The sequence below is a fragment of the Trachypithecus francoisi genome, unplaced genomic scaffold (genome assembly GCF_009764315.1).
Source record: "Trachypithecus francoisi isolate TF-2019V2 unplaced genomic scaffold, Tfra_2.0 Contig00586, whole genome shotgun sequence".
NCBI classification, from domain to species: Eukaryota; Metazoa; Chordata; class Mammalia; order Primates; family Cercopithecidae; genus Trachypithecus; species Trachypithecus francoisi.
In genome coordinates this window covers 9,327,468-9,351,007 of record NW_022680749.1, presented here as the reverse complement: position 1 = coordinate 9,351,007, position 23,540 = coordinate 9,327,468, and the positions used below count along the sequence as shown (strand labels likewise).

At 39.2% G+C, this 23,540-nt stretch overlaps 1 protein-coding gene across 5 annotated transcripts in view; it reads right to left on the bottom strand.

Annotated features, from left to right (window-relative positions):
* Positions 1-23,540, bottom strand: part of PCGF5 (polycomb group ring finger 5) — a 122,186-nt gene that overhangs the window by 43,932 nt on the left and 54,714 nt on the right. For 3 of the 5 annotated variants that reach the window (XM_033216037.1, XM_033216055.1, XM_033216064.1), the window contains exons 1-2: positions 18,834-19,091; positions 16,721-17,015 (exon numbers count right to left, since the gene is read on the bottom strand). In XM_033216037.1, coding sequence (XP_033071928.1) covers positions 16,721-16,832 — 112 coding nt within the window. In that variant the 5' untranslated portion in view covers positions 16,833-17,015; positions 18,834-19,091. Of the gene's footprint in view, positions 1-16,720; positions 17,016-18,833; positions 19,092-19,340; positions 19,513-23,540 lie in introns of those variants that run through there. The other 2 variants (XM_033216047.1, XM_033216045.1) reach the window with 2 other exon arrangements.

Genomic DNA, 23,540 nt, shown 5'->3' with positions numbered 1-23,540 from the left:
GTACCTGAGCTATAAAATATTAATTCAATTCCTCATCCCAATACTCCTTCTCCATTCTATTACCCTGTATAACCTGAAATTTTCACATGGCATAGATTGGCTCTCCTACTCCCCATTCACAGCTGCATTTCAAGCTACTTCTTTCTCACTCCTCATGATTGACACTATCTAAAAGTTTACCAAAATGATTGGTCAAAACTAAACACTAGGACTCTTACAAGTGAGACTGTTTGAAAATCCGAATGTATCACATATACTGGCCAAAGCAACAATGGCCATGGAAGAACTCTACCAGGTATCTAATTTTAAAATCATTTAGTACATACAGAGATTAGCAGAATTTTCTTTTGTTTATTTATTCATTGATTCAATAGGAATTTATTGAATGCTAGGCATTATATTAGGAGTTGGGGATGCAGGGGCCAACAAAATAAAGCCCAAATTCTTATGGAGCCAATACTTTATTTAGGAAGGCAAACAAATAATTTTAGTTAGTGATAAGTGATATTTTTACCTGCCTGTCCCTCCGCCTCCAAAAAAAGAAGGTAGAGACTGGGTGCTGGGAGGTGGCAGCTATTTTAAATAAAGTGATCAGGATAGGACCTTGAAGCAACCCCTAAGTTGGTGACATTTGAGCAGTGTTTTGTTGGATGAATGTACTTGAATCCCGTACTCTCTATCTCTTTTCACCATTACACACAGCTATTAGGATAACATTGCCTTCACGACAGTTCTCACAAAATGTGGGTAAAAGACAGTATAAAAATAAATAAATACCTTAAAAAGTAAAACCTTCAAAACCTTAAAAAAATAAAAAGCTTAGATATAAAAAGCTTAGCCTAGACCTATTATGTACAACTGAATACTTCGCCTTCTTCCCAAATTTCTTGTCCCCAAAAGAGTTTCTAAATGTCTTCTCAAGTTAAAATAATCTTTGGGAAGAGAGCACTGCCTTATTATGCCATGTTGAAGTAGAAAACAGAGAAGCTGAATTCCTTCAAAGGATTGCTGGTATTTGCTCTTTTCCCAGGGATGCTAGATAAGTCTCTGAAATTTGGGGAAAAGGCAAATGAAAGAAAAGAAAAGAAAAGAGATAGGGAGAGAAGAGAAGAGAAGAGAAGACAGAAACAAGAGTGGAGGGATTTTAAAAGCCTCCATCCTGACATGGAGCTCTGATCCTTGTGGTTCAAAAGGTTTATCATACTCAATGGGTTGGCAATCCTTGGTTGTCTACCAGGCTTGACCAAATAGAGAGGTATGTGACATGCCCAGAACAAGTCCTCACCTGGATCAGCCAAAAGGCTAAGGGTAGGACCCTAGCATCCTCTCAGAAGCTATACTAAGCTAGGCTGCTCATGAAAGAGTTGTAGGGCTCAAGCATCCAAAGGGGCACACATTAAAGAGTAAAGTTATGCTAATTGCTTAAGGTCAAAGCAGCCCCAGTACCCAAGAACAGTGATGGGGAATACTAATCTATATTCTAGATCTAGACTGCCCAATACAGTAGTCACAAGCCACATGCGGCTACTAAGCATATGAAATGTGGCTAGTTTAAGTTCAGATGTAATGTAAGTATAAGATACACACTAGATTTCAGACATAACAAGAAAAGGTAATCTCAATAATTTTTATATTAATTACATGTTGAAATGACAATATTTTAGACATTGGATTAAATATATTAAAATTAATTTTACTTGTTTCTTTTTTAGTGTGGCTACTAGAAAATTTTAAATTATACACATGGCTCACATTTTATCTCTACTGAAGGGTGCTATTCTAGATGGAGACAGAATCCCTCCTATCAAGAGGTGAATTTATTTTCATACCAACAACTGAGATAGGGTATCTTATTCCATTTTTGCTGGTGAAAAAGAGGTTTCAATAGGCCCAGTCACCTGCCTATTCTGGTGAATGGCAGCACAAAGACCTAAATCCAGGTTTTCTGATGTGAATTTTTGTTTGTTTGTTTTTATTTTTTAGATGGAATCTCACTCTGTCACGTAGGCTAGAGTGCAGTGATATGATCTCGGCTCACTGCAACCTCTGTCTCCCGGGTTCAAGTGATTCTCCTGCCTCAGCCTCCCTAGTAGCTGGGATTACAGGTGCCCACCACCACGCCTGGCTGATTATTTGTATTTTTAGTAGAGATGGGGTTTTGCCACGTTGGCCAGGCTGGTCTCGAACTCCTGGCCTCAAGTAATCCGCCCATCTTGGCCTCCCAAAGTGCTGAAATTACAGGTGTGAGCCACTGCGCCCAGCCTTAATGTGAATTTTTGAAAACTTTTTTTTTCAGAGGCTAATACCAAAAACTGTTTTTCCTGACAATGTTTTTTTTCAGATAGTTTTAGTAAAAGACAACTTTAAGATGCTGAACAATGTAATATTCTGACTTGCTTTCTTTTTCATTTGGATGATTTGGTGGTAGTTGTTAATTATTGTTATTATCACAGCACTTAATGGGTTTATGTACCAGGCATTATCTTAAATATGCACATGTATTCAACATATTATATCCATGTATATCCTAATCAACATATATTTAATTCAATACAATTTAATAATCTAATCCTTACTACATTCCTATTAATTAGCATTTGGCCTCTTATAAAAAATTGAGTAGAGAATTTGAGCAAGTTGTCTAAAATTATGAAGCTAGTAAGTGGTTAAACCCAATATTTGAATCCATTTTCTTAACCAAAGTATGTGTGATACATTTTCTTCACACTTTATTTACATAGATCTACAATATATAGAAAAAGAATGTCTTATCCCTTATTTTAGGAGCCTTAAACATGTCTAGTTGTACAATTAGATCTCCTTTTAAACAGTCTATAGCCCTTTTCATAGCTTATTTGTTCCTTTAAAGAAAAAATCTCTAGAAGATACATCTCCCACATGGCTTTTAAGAACTGTTAAATAAAGCACAACCTTATGTAAATTAGAACCTGAGGAAATCCAGGCTTGAAGTTCAGTGAAACTGGGAAAAAGTAAAATGAAGATTTGGTTTCCCTTAGATGCTTAAAAAACTTCTCATTACTACAAAACTCACCTCTAATTCTTAGTTTATAATTTGAAGTCCATACTAGCAGTACAGCACATTTTAAAAATTTCTTAAAGATTTAACACCAAACTCTCTAACTGCTCAACCGCTGTAGTGGTTAACCCAATTGGTCCAAGAATGATGTTAAAAAGGTCCTAGTCTAAGGTTAAGACTCTGTATACAGACCAAGTACAGTCTTCATTCTCAACAGCTACTCCACACAGATTCTATAGCCATAAGAAACACCTGGGTCAGAAAGGGAGTTAGGCTCACCAAAGATGTCCTCAGGTGGGAAAACACTTAAGCAACAACTTAGCTAACATTTAATGAGCACTAACCAAATATCAGGCTTGGGCTCAGGACTCTGTATGGATTATAGTATGGACAGTTACTATCCTCCTTTGGCAAATGAGGAATGTAGTGCTGGACAGCCTGAGTAGGCTGCTCCCAGCTGCACAGCTGTGCAGCAGAGATAGTATCCATCCCTGGGCTGCGCAGCTCCAGGCCTAAAATCCAAGCCACTATGCAACGCATCTTAGAATTAATAACATTTGGTCCCTGGCATCAAAATAAAAAATTCATATAATATATATACTTATTATTTATTATTCTTTCTTTCTTTGAGACAGGGTCTTACTCTGGTCATCCAGGCTGGAGTGCAGTGGTATGATCATGGTTCACTGCAACCTCAAACTCCTGGGCTCAAGTGATCCTCCTGCCTCAGCCTCCTGAGTAGTTGGGACTACAGGCATGGGCCACTGTATTAGTCCGTTTTCACGCTGCTGATAAAGACATATCTGAGACTGGGCAATTCACAAAAGAAAGAGGTTTACTGGACTTACAATTCCAAATGGCTGGGGAGGCCTCACAATCATGGCAGAAGGCAAGGAGGAGCAAGTTACATCTTATGTGGATGGCAGCAGGCAAAAAGAAAGAGTTTGTGCAAGGGAACTCCTCTTTTTAAAACCACCAGATCTCATGAGACTTATTCACTATTCATGAAAGACCTGCCCCCATGATTCAATTACCTCCCACTGGGTTCCTCCCGCAACATATGGAAATTGTGGGAGTTACACTTCAATTTGAGATTTGGGTGGGGACACAGCCAAACCGTATCGGCCACCATACCTGGCTAATTTTTAAAATTTTTGTAGAGACAGGATCTCACCACATTGCCCAGGCTGGTCTCAAACTCCCGCAATAAAGGGATCCTCCTGCCTCAGTCGCTCAAAGTCCTGGGATTAGCCAGCACGCCTGGCCCTTTATATTTACCTAATCATGGATATCATTAAACTTTCACCTCATGTTTACTAAGTGAATTCCCTACTTTTACTACTTCTTAGATTTGAACTAGGTTGTTGGACAAATTAATAGAGAAATGGCCACTGCATTATCTAAAGTAGTGGTTCTAAAATTTAAATAGGCATCATGATCACTAATTAGAATTTTTAAAGAATTGACTCACAGGCTCCATCCCAGACCAATTAATTCAGAATATCTAGGAGATTAGCACCAGGACTATAACTCTACAAAACCCTCTCACCGATGCAGCCAAAAGATAACTGGGAAACACTGGCCAAGGGAGCCTAGGAGGTAGTCACAAAAATCTGACTGACTAGTACCATTGTTAGGCTGCCGATTCCAGGATTTGGCTCTCTGCTAAACCATCATTAGAAGTCACTTTATTATCACCATTAAGAAATCACTATGACAGGACAAAAAATAATTAAAGAATTTGTGATCAAGGTACTCCCTCCCTATAATGCAGATATACATGAAAAACCAAGGTAGTATAGCATAGTTGTTCCACATAATCTTGAGGCAGACTGCCTAGATCTGAATCCCAGTTCTGCCATTAGGCAAACTACTTTGTGTTTCTGTGTACAAAGGAGATAACAAAGGTACCTATCTCACAGGATTCTTGTGAAGCTTAAAGGAGACAATATATATAAAGTTTACTGGTTTACAGTGTCTAGTAACTTCTAAGTATTCAAAATAAATGTGAGCTTTACCATAAATTAGATTACTGGATGAGCATAAAATGATAAGGAGAATCAGCATCAGAATACTGAATAATATCAGACTGTGATTAGTTTGATGCACTAATCATAAAAAAACAGATATCGTGCTGATGGAACTTGAAATGCCTATCATTCACTGGTATTAATTCCCTGCCTCCATTTCTACCCCAGTGATAGTCTTGCAACTCAGGTTTGAAGTTTAAGACACATTGCTTCACCTGAATAGGAAGAGCCTATCTTTTGTATGTAAGACACTTCTTTTACTGGGATAGGGTGAGGTGTGTGTCCAAGATTGACCAATGCTTTTCTATTATGCATTCTTTCCTTCGCTTTATGTTTATGTTAAAAGTAAACATATGTTTAAATTCAAGTACACTCCCACTGGTCTAGAAGATATCTTGCTTTGTCTCTTCCCAATTACTTTGCATATACCTGTTCTGATGCACTATTACATGTTGATTTCATAGTTGAACTATTATAGAGTTATCCTATTTCCTATTTTCAAGTTCTTGAGGGTGTCTACACAAAAGGTACAAGGTCATTTGTTGTTGCTATCTTAGATGTATATGTGGTCCCCCCAGGTCTCTTATGTATCACAGAGAGTGAGCCTCCCAGCTTTGATGTCAAAATATGCAAATTTCTACTCTTGAGTGCTAATTCTGCTATCACTGGCGATAAAACAGTAATAATATTTTCTCTCATGTATTTAAGTGTCTTCATTCATTAGTAATGCTCTGTTTATTAAAACTGACCAAAGGCTGACTTCCTTTGCTAAAATCTTTTGGATGTGTTGTTATCTGTCAACTTAGAATATTTTTTCTTCCTTCCTTAAGCAATTCACAATCTTCATACACATTTCTTGATAATGCTCATTTTATATACATTTTTGTCTTGAAAACTCTTATCTGTTAACAGTTTATAAGTAAACTGTGGTCATGTTCAAAGAGAAGAGGCATCAGTTTCCTGCTTTTGATACCTATTCTTACACGTGAAACTAACACTAATTTTAAAAATCCAGAATAGCTGTAATTTGCTTCCATGCATCTTCTTGTTTTATTTATATAATGAACTAATTTTTCTCTTATGTTATGTATATGTATGTATATATATTTTTTCTCTTATGTATGTGTATGTATTATATGTATTATATAATGTGCCATATATTGGCCCATTTCTTTCAAAGGCCTACATGAGTTGCAATTTCACAGAGAACCCTAAGGACAGCATTATCTTCTACTGAGTAGAACACTTTATTCTTTTTTTTTGCTAAGACAAAGCAACAGACAGTGAAGCACACCTTGCCTGAACAGGGTTAGGAAACAGCCTGGGGGGTTAAGCATGGTCTAGGGGTCTTAGACTGATGAAGCCAGGAGACCCTGAAAGGTCTACAAAGGTAGAAAAGGTTACCCTACTTCTCTAGGTTGACTTGTAGAGTCAAGTGGGGCCCCCAAGGTCATAGAGGCTGGTAGTTCAGTGAGTGCTGCAATGGCCTCATTCCCCTTCTTACCAATATAAATTCCATGATCAATCAAAATAATCAGCTCCTCACACATACCCTTGATAGCATCACTCTTTTGTACTTTGACTCTCCTTCCCCTCTCTTCTTTGGCCATACTTGCTTAACTAAACTCTACTCCTGGCTAACTCTATCTAACTCTCTATGTACTCTGCCTCTACAAGATTACAGTGGAACTTTGTGGAAGAAAAGCATGCAACCATGCTGACTGGTCTCTCACCTTACATTCACGACCATGAACCTCAAGTGAATCCTTCATCTGCCAGGCTGTCATACTCAATGCCCCAAGTCCATTACACTTCTTGCCAGTATTTCATATCTTCTCCTCTCTCTTCAAACCCCCAACATATCCTCCTCCATCCTCACTCTCCACTGAGGACCTCACTTTCTACTTTACTGAAAACAAGAGGAAATAAAATAACTGAAACAAACAGAACTTTTACCACCACACCTATTCACCTACTAGCATCTATACTTTGTGTTCTTGCCTATTTCCAGAACTTCATGTACCTATCTAAAGCCATCCTCCACCCTATATGCCAGATCCTGTCACCATGACCTAAGAACATTGATCCAATCCCCTTTCACTTACATCTTTTGCCATCTACTGAAGATTCTTAATCACATTTAAACATATTTCCCCAGCTCAAAAAGAACCCTATAAAACCACTTCTGTTGACCCTACTTCCCTTATTAGCTATTTATTTGCTTTCTTTTGCAGTAAAACTCCTTGAGATACTGGCACTTATTCTCTTTAATTCATCTCTTCCCATTCTTTTTTCACTTTTTCTTTACTTTATTAAGATTAAATACTTATGTCTTCATAGTACAATATTCAAAACCAGAAAATAAAAAATTTTCCGTTTGCTGACATTATCCAGACTTTTGCTCCTACCACTCCATTGAAACTGCACTTGAAAAGATCACCATGACCTATGCATTACTATATTTAGGGGTCTATTCTCAACCCCACCTTACTCAACCCACTTAACACAGTTGATCCCACCTCTTCAACACTATGTGTTTACTTTGCCTTCCAGGACCCACTCTTCCTATTGTCCTCCTATCTCACTCATTTCTCCTTTTCATCCTGATAGGTAGTTGCCACAGTGGTACCCCAGGGCTCAGTTCTTGGTCCTCCCTTCAAACTTTCATTGTTTAAATAATGATCCATATGCTGTTCATTCCAGGAGTCATAAGTCCAACTCTCAAATGCACATCTCCATTTTAATATGTTATAGCTTACATTCCTTTTTCTTTTCATGACCCACATACAATTCATTAGCAAATATGAATTTACCTTCAAAACCTATTAAGACTCTGATCACTTTTTACCACCACCTTGATGCAAGCCATTACCATCTCCTGCCTGGATTACTGCAGTGGCCTCCTAACAGGTCTGCTTTCAACACAGTAGTCTGAGTGATTCTTTTAAACATAAATCAGATCATATAATTCTTCTACTCAAAACCCTGCCTGAAATGGATCTTCATTTCTCTCAGAGTAAACGCAAAATCCTTAAGATGGCTCTACAAGAACTGCATCATGTGCCTGTGGCCATGCCCATCCCCATCACCTCTAACACTCCTTCACTCACTGCTGTCCAGCCATATGGGACTCAGGTCATTTCTCAACAAGTCAGTCACACTCCTGCTTTAGAGTCTTTAATCTTGCTATTCCCTCTACCAGAAACACCTCTCCCCTCACATATCTGGCTAACTCCTTTACCTGGTCTTTGTTCAAAAGTCACTCTCTTAATGAGGCCTACCCTGAACACAAGTTTACTTGAAATTATAACACCTCACTGGCCAATTTCCTTTACTCAGCTTGACTTTCCCCTTTTCTACAGTATTTATCACCTAATATAATACACACTATGATTTGTTTATTGCCTACAGGGTTGCTTGATGAGTCTCAAGTGCCTAGAATTGTATCTGGAAGACAAAATGCTTAGTAATGATTTATAATATAAATGAGAACACAATGGTTAGGAACACTAAAGGGAACCAAAATTGTAGACCCTACACATGTTACTATTGCAGTCAAGTCAGAAAGCAGCTTACATTTTCAACTAAAGCAAGGGAGGAGACTGAGTTTACTAGTAATTTTTTTGACAATTAAAGTAAGTTAGGCCAGGCACTGGTGGCTCATGCCTGTAATTACAACACTATGGGAGGCTGAGGTGGGAGGATTGCTTGAGTCCAGGAGTTCGAGACCAGCCTGGGCAACATGGTGAGATCCTGTCTCTAAAATAAAAAGGCTGGGCACGGTGGCTGACACCTATAATCCTAGCACTTTGGGAGGTTGAGGCAGATTGATTACTTGAGCCCAGGAGCTCAAGACCAGCCTGGGCAACATGTTCAAACCCTGTCTCTACAAAAAAAAAATACAAGAAAACTAGCTGGGCATGGTGGTGCACACCTGTAACACAGCTACTCAGAAAGCTGAGGTAGGAAGATCACTTGAGCCTGTGGGGGATGGAAGTGGGGTAGGGAGGTTACAGTGAGCCGAGATTTTGCCACTGCACTCCAGCCTGGGCAACAGAGTGAGACCTTGTCTCTAAATAAATAAATAAATAAGTTCAATATAAACTAAAATATAACACTGATCATTTTCTATTAATTGAATGTCAGTGGTTCTGACATATATTCATATATATATATGAATACATGTATATTCTGAGAAAATATAGCTTTGCTCACTGGCTTTAACCTTTTTGATATAATACTGGTAAAAACCAGTACATATAAAACATCAGTAGTTGTGAAGTCTTCAGAATATCCAAATGAAAATTGTCTTTTTTACGAAGTTAGACTAATTGTTTATAATGCTTATACTGAACCCTTGTGCTAGACTCTTAAACATACCTGTATACTGATGATTTCTAACCATGAATATTTGTATTTTAGGTTACATACTTTTTCTCAACCCAACACTGATATCAGTCCCAACTCATTCTGACCAAGATATATTCTCATAAGTCTATATAGAAGATTTTACTTTTTTACTTCTGTTATCGTTTGGTTTTGTGCTTTAGCGTCCACTGTGACGCTTTGCTCGACTATTCAAACATTCCCTGCTATCTAATTCATAGTTTCAAAAGCTAAAAGAACTATACACATAATTCTTCTTTAACATTATTACTAATAATAGATGACACCGAGATTAAGACCTATAATTATTATTTTTAAAAGTCATCAAAATGAACACTATAATCACTTTCATGAATGAATGACTAGTTTCTGCCAAAATACTGTTTGAAATATGTAACATCAGTACACCAATGACATCATTTCTAGTATATCTTAAAATATTATATTGGCACCTACTGAGAGTATAAATATAATTTCTATTTTGGCCTTTTTTATTCCAAAATATGTTTTTTATTCTTATTAAGAATACATTATTGGAAATTCAATTTATATCTTTTTTTCATTAAAATGGCTATTCATTCAGAATAATAAATGCAGATCAGTATTGGGTATATAACAGTTACATAGGAAAACACAGAAGAGGTTTATTTTATAAATATTAACTAGAATTTTAAATTAACATGTTGCTTAAAAAAATTTTAGAAAATAAAGCTAAGCAGAAAGAAGAAAAATAAAATTAGGAAAATGTCATAACATATATGATGTAGATGTACCTGAGTCACATATCCAGGATTCAGAACTCAACTTTAGCACTTACTGGCTGTTACTTAACCTTTCTCAGTCTTACCTCCGGAATAAGAATCTGAAATACTCTTACCTTAAACCTTTTCATAGATTGATCCTATTATTTTAGTTCTTGCTTAGATGGCCACTCCCAAGAAAGACCTTTCTGTTTTTAACTCATAGCATTTTTCATGCATAGCACCTGAAATTCCACTTTACTTGCTTATTATCTGTCTGTCCTATTAGAATGTTAAGTTCTACGAGGGCACAGACTATGCCTGTTCTATTTATTGCTGTGTTGCAGTGGCTAGAATAATGACTGGCACCTGTAAAAGTTAATGAATATTTGTTGATGCTTAAATAATACCACCTAACTAGAAGGGTTCTTGGTTGGGTAAAATAAAACAATGAATGTAAAGCTCATGATGCCCCATATAACAAATATTCAATAAAACAATAGCTAATATTTCATTCCTTTATTAGCATTTATTTTAACAACTCTATGATTAAAAGTACAAACTGCCTACTTTAAAGGATGTCTGGTCCAGAGCAGTGCTTCTTAAACTTTAGTGTACCAGAGAATCACCTGCAGGGCTCGTTACTAAAGATTTCTGGCCTTCTCTCCAGAGATTCTGATTCAGTAAGTCTACAGTGAAGCCCAAAAATTTGTGCTTCTATCTAATAAGTTCCCAGGTGATGTTGCTGATGGTGGATGCAGCTAATTCAGAGATTTCACTTTGAGTAGCATGTGTATGTAGTGCAAGATTTTTAAATATTGAATATCAGAGCATCATGAGTTCTCTGTACCTTAAGTACTTGTATATTTATATTTGTTCAAAAACAATAAATGGTTGGTAGTACTTAAATTCTGTCATCTTATGGTTAAGTTATTCCTTCTTACATATTACCACATAAAATCGCTGAGTCTTTTATCACATCAACTATATTATCAATTAATCTTTCTTTGTAGAAGTTAAAAAATAAGTATAACAATGTGTTTTTGCAAAGAATTTATTCTTAGGTTAGGGATTACTGCCATAATCTCTGAAGAGCAGAAAGAAGAAAGAAAGCTTTCCTTTTTCTGTACCACAGAATTCTGTCTATAAACATCCTTTTTTTTTTCTGAGGAAAGAATCACTAGATTCTTATAGGGGCCTCTGACCACAAAAGGGTTAAGAACCAATACACTGTATTGGTCACATTTGAGCTGCTGGAACAAAGCTTCTTTGTCCTTAGTTTAAGTAAAAAGTCTTTCATTTTAAATCAACAACCTATACCACACCCAGCAGATACACTTTAAGCAGCTTTGAAGTTTCTCTTTTCACCAGGGTCACCTGGTGAAAGAGACAGAACATCCCTTAATCTAGGGCCATCAATTTCTAATCCCAGTCCAGAGTCTCTCCCTCTCCCTAAGACCCCAAAGATTCCTATGCAGATCCTAGGAGACAGTTTTTCTAAATTTGTAATTCCAAACCAACATTGCCTATATGCGTTTCAAGTTACCTATCACTGTATTTGAATCTTTGAAAGGAAAAATACACAATAAAATAACTTATTAGCCATGCATTTATTCATTTAAGATTTTATTGAGACACTTAACCCAAATCTGCACGTGGTAGGGCATGTCTTAAAGGGGATGCGTTTTAAAGGATGGGTAACTGCTAGCTGGGCACAGAGGAGGCATTCATTTCAAGGAGAGCAAACAGTTGAACCAAGTATTTGTATGTGTGAGTGTTAGGTGGTAGGGGAGGAAGTGGTAGGCAGAAACCAGTCACCACTAAGTAGCTTTAATGTATCCTGAGGTCAACAGGATACCTTTAGGAAATTTTAGGGTAGGTTAAGAGTGATAATGATAAAGACAGTAAGCTGTTTTTAATTATTACCACTTGGACACAGTTAAGAATGTGCTGCAGTGGCTTTGGTGAGATGTAATAAGAACATGAATGAGAACAGTAACAGAGGGATGAAACTAAAGGGACAGATTTGAGAACAATTAAAGAGAGAGACCAGCAGGACTTTGCCCAGTTTTGTGAGGGTAGAGTCAAGCACGTAGCATATTTCTTGCTTGGATGACTGAGTGCTGGCATCCCATTTGATCATTCGTAGATATGCTGAGTTTCAGGTGGCTTCAGGACATCCAAGTGGACATCCAGTAGGATTCTGCAGCTGAGAAGAAAAGTGTAAGCCAAAAATAAAGATTTGAGAGTCCTCAGCATAGGTAGCTGAAGTCTCAGAATACATGAGTTTACACAGGAAAAAAAAAATACATCTAAATACATGTGTTAGAAATTTCTTCTTGGCGTGTAAGTTTGCTCAATAGTGTACACATTTCACATTTATCTTATTTACCACTGTACCCCCAGTGGCTAGCAAAGTGCTGATATGTAATTACTTAGTTTAAATAATGAAATACTTATTTGTGCAAAAATTATGTGTTTCCTTTGGTTTGTTAGGCTATTAAAATTATCTCATAGCCATGTAAACCATGGTTAATGTGGATTTAGTTCATCTAGTATTAAGTGATCATTTAAAGCTAAAACTCATTTGTGTTTGAAAATTTTAACTCATTTAAAAATTTTATCTATTTATCAAATGTCCCTGGCCTACTGAAGGGAAGAAGTATTAGTAGGTGAAAAGAGTCTAAAGATGTGGTTTTTAAGATGCCGATTTGATCATGTCATCAAATGTGATCATGTGATATGATGACGTGATTTTTTGCATCTCCTGGCTGCCCCACCATCTCTACCTCCTATTTCCTTTTGACGAGCTCACTTTTCGGGCCCTTCTTTCTACATCTACCTACATCTACCGGGCAGCCCAGCAGTGCTGGCTCCAGAATTTCTCTCTGAGAGAATGGGGAAGCACCAACCTATCTGGTTTGAGATGGAGAAAAGAGTTGAAATGCACTTGCATAGTCATCTGAAAGAAGATTGAAGTAACTTCATTTACCCCTACCAAAGCAGAGGGAGCTACTAATAATCCCTGCCTCCAGCCCATATGTAGTCCTCTGCACCACTACTCAAGGGTTACTATCTGTCTGAGATGGCATATGATCTGTAGCTTTAGGAATTTCACAAAACACGAGTTTCTTCTGCATATCATTCTGCTCCAGTATCCTGATACACATCTGCTATTATATCACCCTCTGTCATTCCTCATTGCACTTAACAGCATCTTTTGTTTGTTTGCTTGTTTTCTTTGTTTGTTTTTACATTTCTTAACTTGATTACTCTTTCTTCACTTGACCAGAGAGTCCAGAAGAGCAGGTTCTATGTCTGGTTTTGCACATCAATAATAAAGCTTCATTTACGTATTTCACACCTGAATAGTAAGAACACCTTATATTTTCTTATGAGTCTCCATAAAAACTAGCATCTACTCATTCTTAACTCATTCTTTATAGCATCATAATATTGTAGACTTTGTATAAGATAAGTAAGATACTCTTTGTATATGCCTAAGTCAAGATGTAAAATATTATACAGTACTACAATGTGACTTAACATTTCTCACTTTCTGCCTTTCCCATTTGGTTATTTAATTTTATACCCATCCCAAATCACAGAACAACTGTATCTATCCTACATTATATATGAGAAAACCTTGTAGAAAAGTTGAAACCCAGGATATCACCACATATCAAAGACCCAACCAAAGGCTGAGGAATACTGCTTTGCAGTACAATTTATGTTATCAATATTTGTTTGTATTTATATTGAGGCTTATAGGCAAAAACTATCCCACTTGCAAGTGGGTTATATTTGTATAAATATAGATTTGTATTTGTTTGTATATAAATATTTCTAACAAGGGATACCTTGCAAGTGGGATAGTTTTCGCCTATAAGCTTCAATATAAATACGAACAACATAGAAATCAAAGGACCTGACAGTATATAAAGATTAGTGCTACCGGAATCCTCAGATCTCCTCAGAGACGCAATGGAGTACCTGACTTCATCATTTACTCTACTTTTTGTGTTCTCTGTTGATGATAAAGGCCACATTTGGGACTTACCATTGTATTTAAATCACATTTCTACAATGTTCATTCTCTCTCAGTAAAGGGGCTTGATGGCTACCAAGGGATCTTTCAGGCCAGGACAACATGTGCAGTTAAATTGTCATTTAATTTACCCCTTTAGGCTTTAAATTGCTGTTGAGAATATATATATATCGTCTGATCTCGGAAGCTAAGCAGGGTCGGCCCTGGTTAGTCCTTGGATGGGAGAATATATATATATATATATACATATATATATATATATATATCCCCTTTCTTATAAGCTAATTGTTTATACTTCTATAATCTTTTGTTTTCCTTTTTTTCAAAAAAAGTTACAGTTAAATTGGGATTTCACTATGACCCAAAGAAAATTTTCTTCCAAAGGACATATATAAAATTTGTAGTATATAGATAGAAATGGGAGAGTTTTTGCTTTCTTTTCATCATCCAGAGTTGGCAGTTTTTGCTGGATGAATCCAAAAATTAAAAACAATGAACAAATGTTCAAAGAAGCAAAACAAAACACACTGTGGACTGGGTCCAGGTTCCACGCTTGGTGCAATGGGAAACAGGGAAGTAGAAAATAAAGTCCCCACTCTAGGGTAGCCAATTGTTTCTTCCTTCAAAATATGTCCACAATACAACCACCATTCTCCACCTCCATTTCATATCTTATAGCCTTGGTTGAAGGCCCTATAATCTTTTAGCTTTCCTACAGTAATAGGCTTCTAACTGATTTGCTGTTCCTTGACCTGGCCAAGTGTATTTCCATCTCAAGGCCTCTGTACTTGATTTTCCCTTTACACAGACTGCTCTTCCCATATATCCACAGAGTCCTTCATTCCCTTCAGGTTTCTGTTCAAATGTCATCATATCAAAGAGACTGACCCACTATAAAATAACTCCATGTCTCCTATCTACAATCGGGCTTTGTTCCTTTTCATACTACTTATCACTAACATGGCATTTTTTAAAATTAGTTTTCCTATTATAATTATACTTCTTGAGCAGAGACTTTTATACAATCTTGTGCCCTTCTGTATCCTCTGCACCCCAGCACAGTGCCTGACACACAGAAAGTACTCAATAAATGTCTGTTCAATGGTAGTTAATTATTAATTATTCAAGTTAAATAACAATACAGGGCAACAGCAAACTAGTAATACAAGATAGTTCATAGTTAACTGCTAACTGAATAAGATGTGCCAGTAACACCCCCAAAGGAGTATACATCAGCATCACTTGGGGAGCTTTTCCAAAATATACATGCCCAGACCTTACCACAAGACCCACTTTATCTCCCCAGGCAGGGTCCTGAGCATGTGTATGCTTAAATAGCTTCCCAGATGATTCTATTTTTTATTGTGGTAAAATAAATATAACATAAAAGTTGCCATTTCAACCATTTCCAGATTATTCCATCTAGCATCCATTTAAAACTACTGGTATAACATTATGTCAGTTCAGCAGAGCAAAAACAGCCGGAAAAAAAAGGCTTACAAAAAAAAAAAAAAAAGGTACCATGGTATATTAAAGAACATGGGTTCTGGAGTTGAATATAAGTCCACCACTCATTAGCTATGAGACTAGACAAGTTACTTAACTGTTAGTTTCCACATCTATAAAATGAAGATAATCTCTATACCTTCTCTCTCCCCCTACATCTACTCCAAACTGCTCCCAGGTCATTGTAAAGCTAAGATGAAATCAAGTATATCTCTATTTTGGTGCACATACTAGGCATTAAACTAGAACTTACTGGAATTACTTTCACTGAAATAAAAAATGAAATCATGCTGGCAGAAACACAAAGAGTATGTGTAATCTTGGCATAAGTGGCAGTAAAAAATGTCTCTTCCTCTTCCAATGGGACAAGTGAGAATGAAATCTGCTAGGAGCTCCACAGGTAAGACACTACTAGAACAGTGATTCTCAAACTTAAGCATGCTTCAGAATCACCTGGAGGGCTTGTTAAAACAGATTGCTGGGCCCACTCTCAGAGTCTCTGGTTCATTAAGTCTAGGGTAGGGCCTGATAATCTGCATTTCTAACAAGTTCCTAGAACTTGTGATGACACTAGTGCTGCTAGTCTAGGAATCACACTTGGAGAACCAGCGAATTAGAGTCTGCATATCCTAAAAGAATCTCTGAGATTAAATCCTTGAGTATAATTTTTTTAAAATAAAAAACCTGAAATAGTTCACCTAAAAAAACCATAACTGATAATATGCTTATGATTTTTAGGATATTTTACAATGTGATAAAAGTCAACTACTGAGATTCAAATAACAAAAGCAAAATTTCATGCCACTGGCATCCCAATGACAACTATTCTGAAAATTAATTCAAAGTTAAAATAATTCTTAGAATACTCATTTCTTAAAAGTTACAACATAGATAAAAACAAAACATGGCAATTTTAAAGGAACAAATGTACATATAAACTTTGACGCATATAATAACCTAAACGAACACTTACATGTATGGAGGCATTCCGTCACTGTTGTTGGCTTGATCAGATACCCTTTACAGATATAGCAGGTAATGTAAGGATTAAAATCTTTCACCAAGTGTTTCCTTTGGGTAGCCATTCGTGGCTAGTGAAGTCTGGCTTTATTAGTTCGGGCAAAGAGGGGTCCTAAGTAGATGAAAGTCTGATCCCAGGAGCTGGTATGTCGTTCCCAGTAGGATGTCCTGAGGCATGAGAATTAGCATCCAGATTTATCAGGAGATCGCTGATCATCACTCCTTTTGGTGGTTCTGCTTTCCCATGTCTGTTTCCAAAATCATTTCAAAAAGATGAGAGAAAAAGGCGTCAAACTCCTCACAATGTATTAATGTCATTCTATTAACAGCAAGTGTTACATGTTCCCAATTAGGTGACTAGGTGAATAGAACATAACCTTCATTGTATCATTAACTTGCAAATTTGCTATAATTTAATTCAGAATAATGACAAATTCATCCAGTTCTGGAACCTCAACTATCACCTCTATACTAATGACACCCCAAGCTATTAACTGCAGTTTGGTATCTTTACCTCTTCGCTAATGCATTTTAACTATCTGCTTGACTGCTCTATTAGGAGTCCCTGCCAATACAAGTTAGAAAATTAAAAAGTGAAGTCATTATCCTCCCTTTCAAAATGGTCCCCACTTCCATTTTGAACCCTACATCCAGTCACGAGTCAAATCAAGTTGATACACGTTGCTCCACTTGTATATCACCTTTCCACCTGCAGTCCATCTTATATTCTGTTACCAGACACATTTTATTCTGTGACACTTGGGTCTTCTTATCAACGAATGTCAGCGTCTTCTCTTTACAAACAGAAAAACATTTCTCATTCTGTCACATAAGACCTTCTACAGGTTAACCTTAATATACCCTTCAACAACTTTCTTCAACCTGAAGGGATCACTCCTCTCCCACCGTCTCCTCTGCAGGTTCTACGCACTCTATCCAACACGCCCTTTCTCTCCTCTGTCTCCATGCCTCCTACCCTTCAAGCCCTTCTCCAATGCTATCCTCAGCGCAATCTTTCCCTAGTTTTTAATGCTTCTTTCCCGTTACATCTGCCTTTTATTTTGATTTATAGTTACATTCATTCTTTACAGTCTTTATTAGATCAAAAACTCTTCAACAGAAACTGGTCACATTTAGTAGATACATAACCTGGGTAATGTTGCTTTCCTGTCTCAGTTTTTTTTTTTTAACTGTAAAATATGTATCCTCTCAGAAAATACAACATGAAAGGTGTTGATTTTCCTAAGTGCATTCTATAAACAGGAACTTTCCCCCATCTTAGCTGTTAACTCATTGGTAAGTATAAAGCAACCGGAAAGGTAAAAGGCATTCCATCAACACATAGCCACTGCGAATGTGCAGGGAATGCGTGTAATCATCCTATTCTCTTGGGAAATCACATTCGTGGGTGTAACAGAAAGCAAGCATAATTAAAAGACAGGGAATCAGGGTTCTGGCCCTTAGCTCTGTATGACCTTCAGCAAAGCGTTTCATATCTGTGCCTGGGTCTCAGCTTCCTCCTCTGTAAGTTGGGATTAACTGCCTTGCCTTTCCCACAGGTTTGCCATGAAGCTCCAAAGTAAGAGAGTCCTCTGGAAGAGGAAATACACGGTCCCGACCTGGGGTGGTGCTAAGATCCTAAGGCACAGAGCCCTGTGACCAAGACAGTTAAGGGAAGCAAGAACTTGCAATGACGGGGCGGGGGTGAAGGGGAACTTTTCTGCGTTCTCCGGCAGGACCCAGCGGCACAGCCCAGTGCCGTCCCAGCACCGCCGCGCCCGCCCGGCAGGTGCGCGGGCCCAGGCCCCAGAGGCGCGCTGCTCAGGCCGTGGAGAACGAGCAGCCTTTCCCGGGGCCGGCGTCCGCAGCCGGCCGCTCTCCCAGCCAAGCGAGGCACGGCTCCGAAGCCCCCGCCCCGGCCGGTCGCCCCCTGCACCCGAAGGGCCCTCCCGGCTCCAGGCGGGGCCGGCCAGGGCAGGTGTCTGGAGGTGTCGCTCCCGCCTGAGGCGCAAACTTGGGCGAGGAGTCTGGCGTCCTTGCCGCTCCTCAGCCTGCCCGGTACCTACCCAGCGGCCACCACCGCCGCCGCTCCTCGCCCGCCAGCGCGCCGGCCTCAGAGTGAAGGAAAGTGAAACAGAAACAGCACCCGCCGCGGCCTGGCCGGTCCCCGCGCCCCGTCCGCTCTCCCCCTGCAGGCGGGAGCGCGCCGGCTCTGTGGGGCCACTCGGCTCAGGCCCGACAGGGCGCGGCGGGCCTCGGGGCCCAGGTCCGGTGCCGCCTCCAAGGGCAACTCCACCCACTTCCAACCGGCGGCACCGCCCGCCCCGCCGCCCGGCCACGCCCCCACCGCCCGGCCACGCCCACAACCACGCCCGGAGGCCGCGCCTGCTGCCTGCGCTCCTGGCAGGTGCAGCTGCCGCCCTGGCTCCTGTGCTACACGTAGCTCTGGCCAAATATTATCTCGGTTCTTCTTATTCCACCATCCACCCCTTCGGTTGTTTTCATCATAACAATGACTGGCATATTTTTCCTGGAGGGTTTAAAAGAAACGGTCAGTGATGAGACTGACTCACCCTGAGAATTTGTCTCCTGAGCTGCGTCTTCCCCAAGTCTGTACCACCTGCGCCGCAGTGGGGACAAAGCCATCCCTTGATTTGCACCTTATTTGAAAATCACTAACAAACTTGTTACTGTAGCGAGGGTCCAGAGATCATGGTCGTTGACAACTATAAGCAAACGGGAACGTTGTGGAGGGTAAGGGTGGGGGGAGGGTGAGTGGTAAAGAAGCATTACTGGTTGCAAGGTTCAAAACAAACAAAAGCCCAGTACTCTTTCTAGTGGACTTTGAGACCTACAAGAGACCACTCACTGCAAAAACCTTCATTCAAAAACGTGTATTTTAGAAGCCAGAGCAGTGATGGCTTAAGAAAATGACAATAATAGAGGGTAGGGGAGATTGTCAATGCAAAGTATTTGCTTTTTCTCCAACTGATAGGCGTTAGCTTCTTACTATAGTGATAGATGACTCTAAGTGGCAAACCAACAAACAACCGCTAGTCCAGCAGTCATACAGGTGTTCAAAGATCCATTTCAAGTTTAAAATGCATCAAGCAGTAGACCAAGGCAGCTTTTGAAACTATCCATTTTATAATCAAACTTTGACATAAGTTTTAAAATTGTCATTTCTAATATCACAGTAGAAGCAATACATTTTCTGAAACAGCTTTAAATGATCACATTCGTATAGTCCTTTAAAGAACCATTTTGCAAAATCATATATGCCAACGTCCAAGCTGGGATCAACTTCATAAGTCACAGCAATCACAATGAGTAAGAGAAAACAAGCGCGGTCAAATGACTTCATGGCAGTAGGATTACTCTTTATCCTTCATATCTTTCATTTCAGAGACTAAATAGAACAATGTGTGAAAAATCACCCCATTTCTAGTGTGTTTAAAATATGCATTGGAGGATATTACTGTATATATACCACAATATATAAAAATGACTTGTTATTTTCCTATTTTGTGTCTGAAACTATTTTAAATATATTTTAAAAGAATAACCATGAAGTCCAGGGGGCTTAAATGTGACTGGTGACCAATCACAAGTGCAGTTAATCAGTATTCATGAAGGAAACGAGTTTGAAGGTCGGTTTTAGGATGACATATGTTAGCAATGAAGGAACGGGTCACAAACATGTGATAGAGCAGTACCTGAGGATGAATGTGGAGGTGGGGTTGCCAGAATGGACTTGGGATGAGTGAGAACTACAACCTTTGTAAGGCAATCTGTGCTTTGTATCTGGAGAGGCAGTAATAGTTTGTAGTAAAGTGTTATGTGGCTTTGCCTCTGCCCTCTTCAGCAACCATTCCATCTCTTCCACCCCAATTTTTAAAAATGCACACATACACAAAATAAAAACAAGTTTAAAAACTCAAACATTTGGTTAAAAAAAAAAAAATAACAGGCCTGGCACGGTGGCTCATGCCTGTAATTCCAGCACTTTGAGAGGCCGAGGTGGGCGGATCATGAAGTTAGGAGTTGAGACCAGACTGGCCAATATGGTGAAACCCCATCTCTACTAAAAATACAAAAATTAGGCGGGCATGGTGGCGGGTGCCTGTAGTCCCAGCTACTCGGGAGGCAGAGGCAGGAGAATCGCTTGAACCCAGGAGGTGGAGGTTGCAGTGAGCCCAGACAGCACCACTGCACTCCAGCCTGGGCAACAGACAAGGCTCCGTCTCAAAATAATAATAATAAAATAATAATAATAACAAAAGTAATGGTAAGAGGGAATGTTGTGACATGGCAACTTTCCTGTGTGATGTGTATGCAGATTGTAAGTATTAAAACATGGGACTTTCAGCTGCTGTGCTGCCTCTCCTCTTCCCCTGGGGCTCCTTACCAGTTACTTATCCTAGTCTAGTCCCTTGGTACTGCCAGTGGGGGCAGAGGACAAATGATGGAAGCTATAACATGAGGGGGTAGCTCTGATAACAAATCTTAAGTACCAGGAGGATCCTCAAGTAAACAAAGGCCTGGAAGCAACTGGATATATAGGGCCCGGGGGGAAAATAAAAAGGCAGGATAAAGGAATCATAGCTGGGAGTCCCCTTATCAATAATGTACTCCAGCTTTCTCATTTTACAGATGTAGAAACTAAGATCCTGAGACGTGGCAAATTCATAATTACAGAGCTGATCCTGGTAGAGCCAAGACCAAAACAAAGGTGCCAGGTTCAGTTTTCTTTAACACCTCTTGAGAGTACTTCTCAAGTCCAAGAACTTAAGGGAGGTCTGGAAAGAAACAGATTAGGGCCGGGCACGGTGGCTCATGCCTGTAACACCAGCACTTTGGGAGGCCAAGGCGGGCAGATCGACTGCAGTCAGGAGTTCAAGACCAGCCTGGCCAACATGGTGAAACCTCATCTCTACTAAAAATATCAAAATTAGCCGGGCTTGGTGGCAGGTGGCTGTAATCTCAGCTACTAGGGAGGGTGAGGCAGGAGAATCACTAGAACCCGGGATGTGGAGGTTGCAGTGAGCTGAGATCGTGCCATTGCACTCCAGTCTGGGGGACAAGAGCGAGAATACATCTAAAAACAAAACAAAACAAAAAAAACCACAGATTAAATTTTTTGTTGTTGTTAAAAAAGGAAGAAAGAAAGGGAAGAATGGATGAGGAGAGGGAGGGAAATAACTGTCTAGATGGCATTTAGGAGTGAAGTGGCCACTGGTGATTCCCTATCAAAGAAGCATAATCCCAAAGTGGTAACTGTTGCATTTGAGTATTGGCCCAGACTCTTCCAGAGAACCACAAATGGCTCTTAATAACTCCTAGAACTACTTGGAGCTATCTGTATATTTAACAAATGTTTTCATTACTTTATATTTTATGTCTAGATTTTTATTTCATTTATGGCTGGGCAATGGATGGGTAGGTAGTTCTATACTAAAAGTTCACATTCCTTTCCTGCCTAATAAATACATCATTAATTAACTGAATTTTAATGACATAATGTGGTTGAAAAATGTGGTTATATATTTACATTTCCCTGAAATATTAAATAAGATGAATTTTTCAGCCGGGCGTGGTGGCTCATGCCTGTAATCCCAGCACTTTGGGAGGCTGAGGCAGGTGGATCACGAGGTCAGGAGATCAAGACCATCCTGGCTAACACAGTGAAATCCTGTCTCTACAAAAAATACAAAAAATTAGCCAGGCGTGGTGGTGGGTGCCTGTAGTCCCAGCTACTCAGGAGGCTGAAGCAGGAGAATGGCGTGAACCCAGGAGGCGGAACTTGCAGTGAGCCAAGATGATGCCATTGCACTCTAGCCTGGGCGACAGAGCGAGAGACTCTGTCTCAAAAAAAAAAAAAAAAGTGAAATTTTCATTATTACAAATTATAGACGTAAGAATACTGTTTAATATTTTAACACAGAGAGCCTTTAACATGTAAACTACTCTCCATAATATAAAGGTCTTCCTATAGAGATTAGAGAAAATATTACAATTGAACATAAATGTCGTATAAGGCCCACATATATTTATTTTATGACCATGAATATTATAACTATAAATCTATGGTTGCCTAAAATCAACGATGGAGGAATGGCAGGGGGAATAGAGAATTGAAGAGAACTTCCAATCACCCTTGACCTTGTCTTTCTCTTACTGCACCCCTCTCCCACAATCCAATAATTTTCAAGGACATCCCATGCTAAATGTCTCTTAAATCCCTCCATTTAGCCACCCTGTTCAGATCACTATCATCTCTACTCTCTATCACTCAATGAACTCTTAAGTAGTCTTCCTATAGCTCTTTTCCACCAAAGCATCTTCCACAGAACAGCCAGAAGACTCTAACTATATAAATTTGATCATGCTGTTCTCTGGCTTTAAGAAACCTCATTTCTAGAATAATGCCCAAACACTTAATAAGGCCATTTCAGATCCCTTTCACTTCTACAGCCTCCCCACCCCTACTTGAACTCTGTGCTCCAGCCATAATGTACCCCTTTACTCTCTAGTTAGCTAGACAGGTCTTCTTCCAAATGAACACCCTGTCTTTATCCCCTCACCCTTCCCCACCTCTGCTAAGTCTGACCAACCCTTATATATCCTTTCAGGTATCAGCTGATTTCAAAGGTCACCTCCCCAGGTACCTCAAAGCTGCCAAAGAGCCTCCTCTATACACACAGACCATATTCATACAAAACAACTCACATTTATCCTCTCAAATCAAATACCCCACTCTTAGATGATCTGAT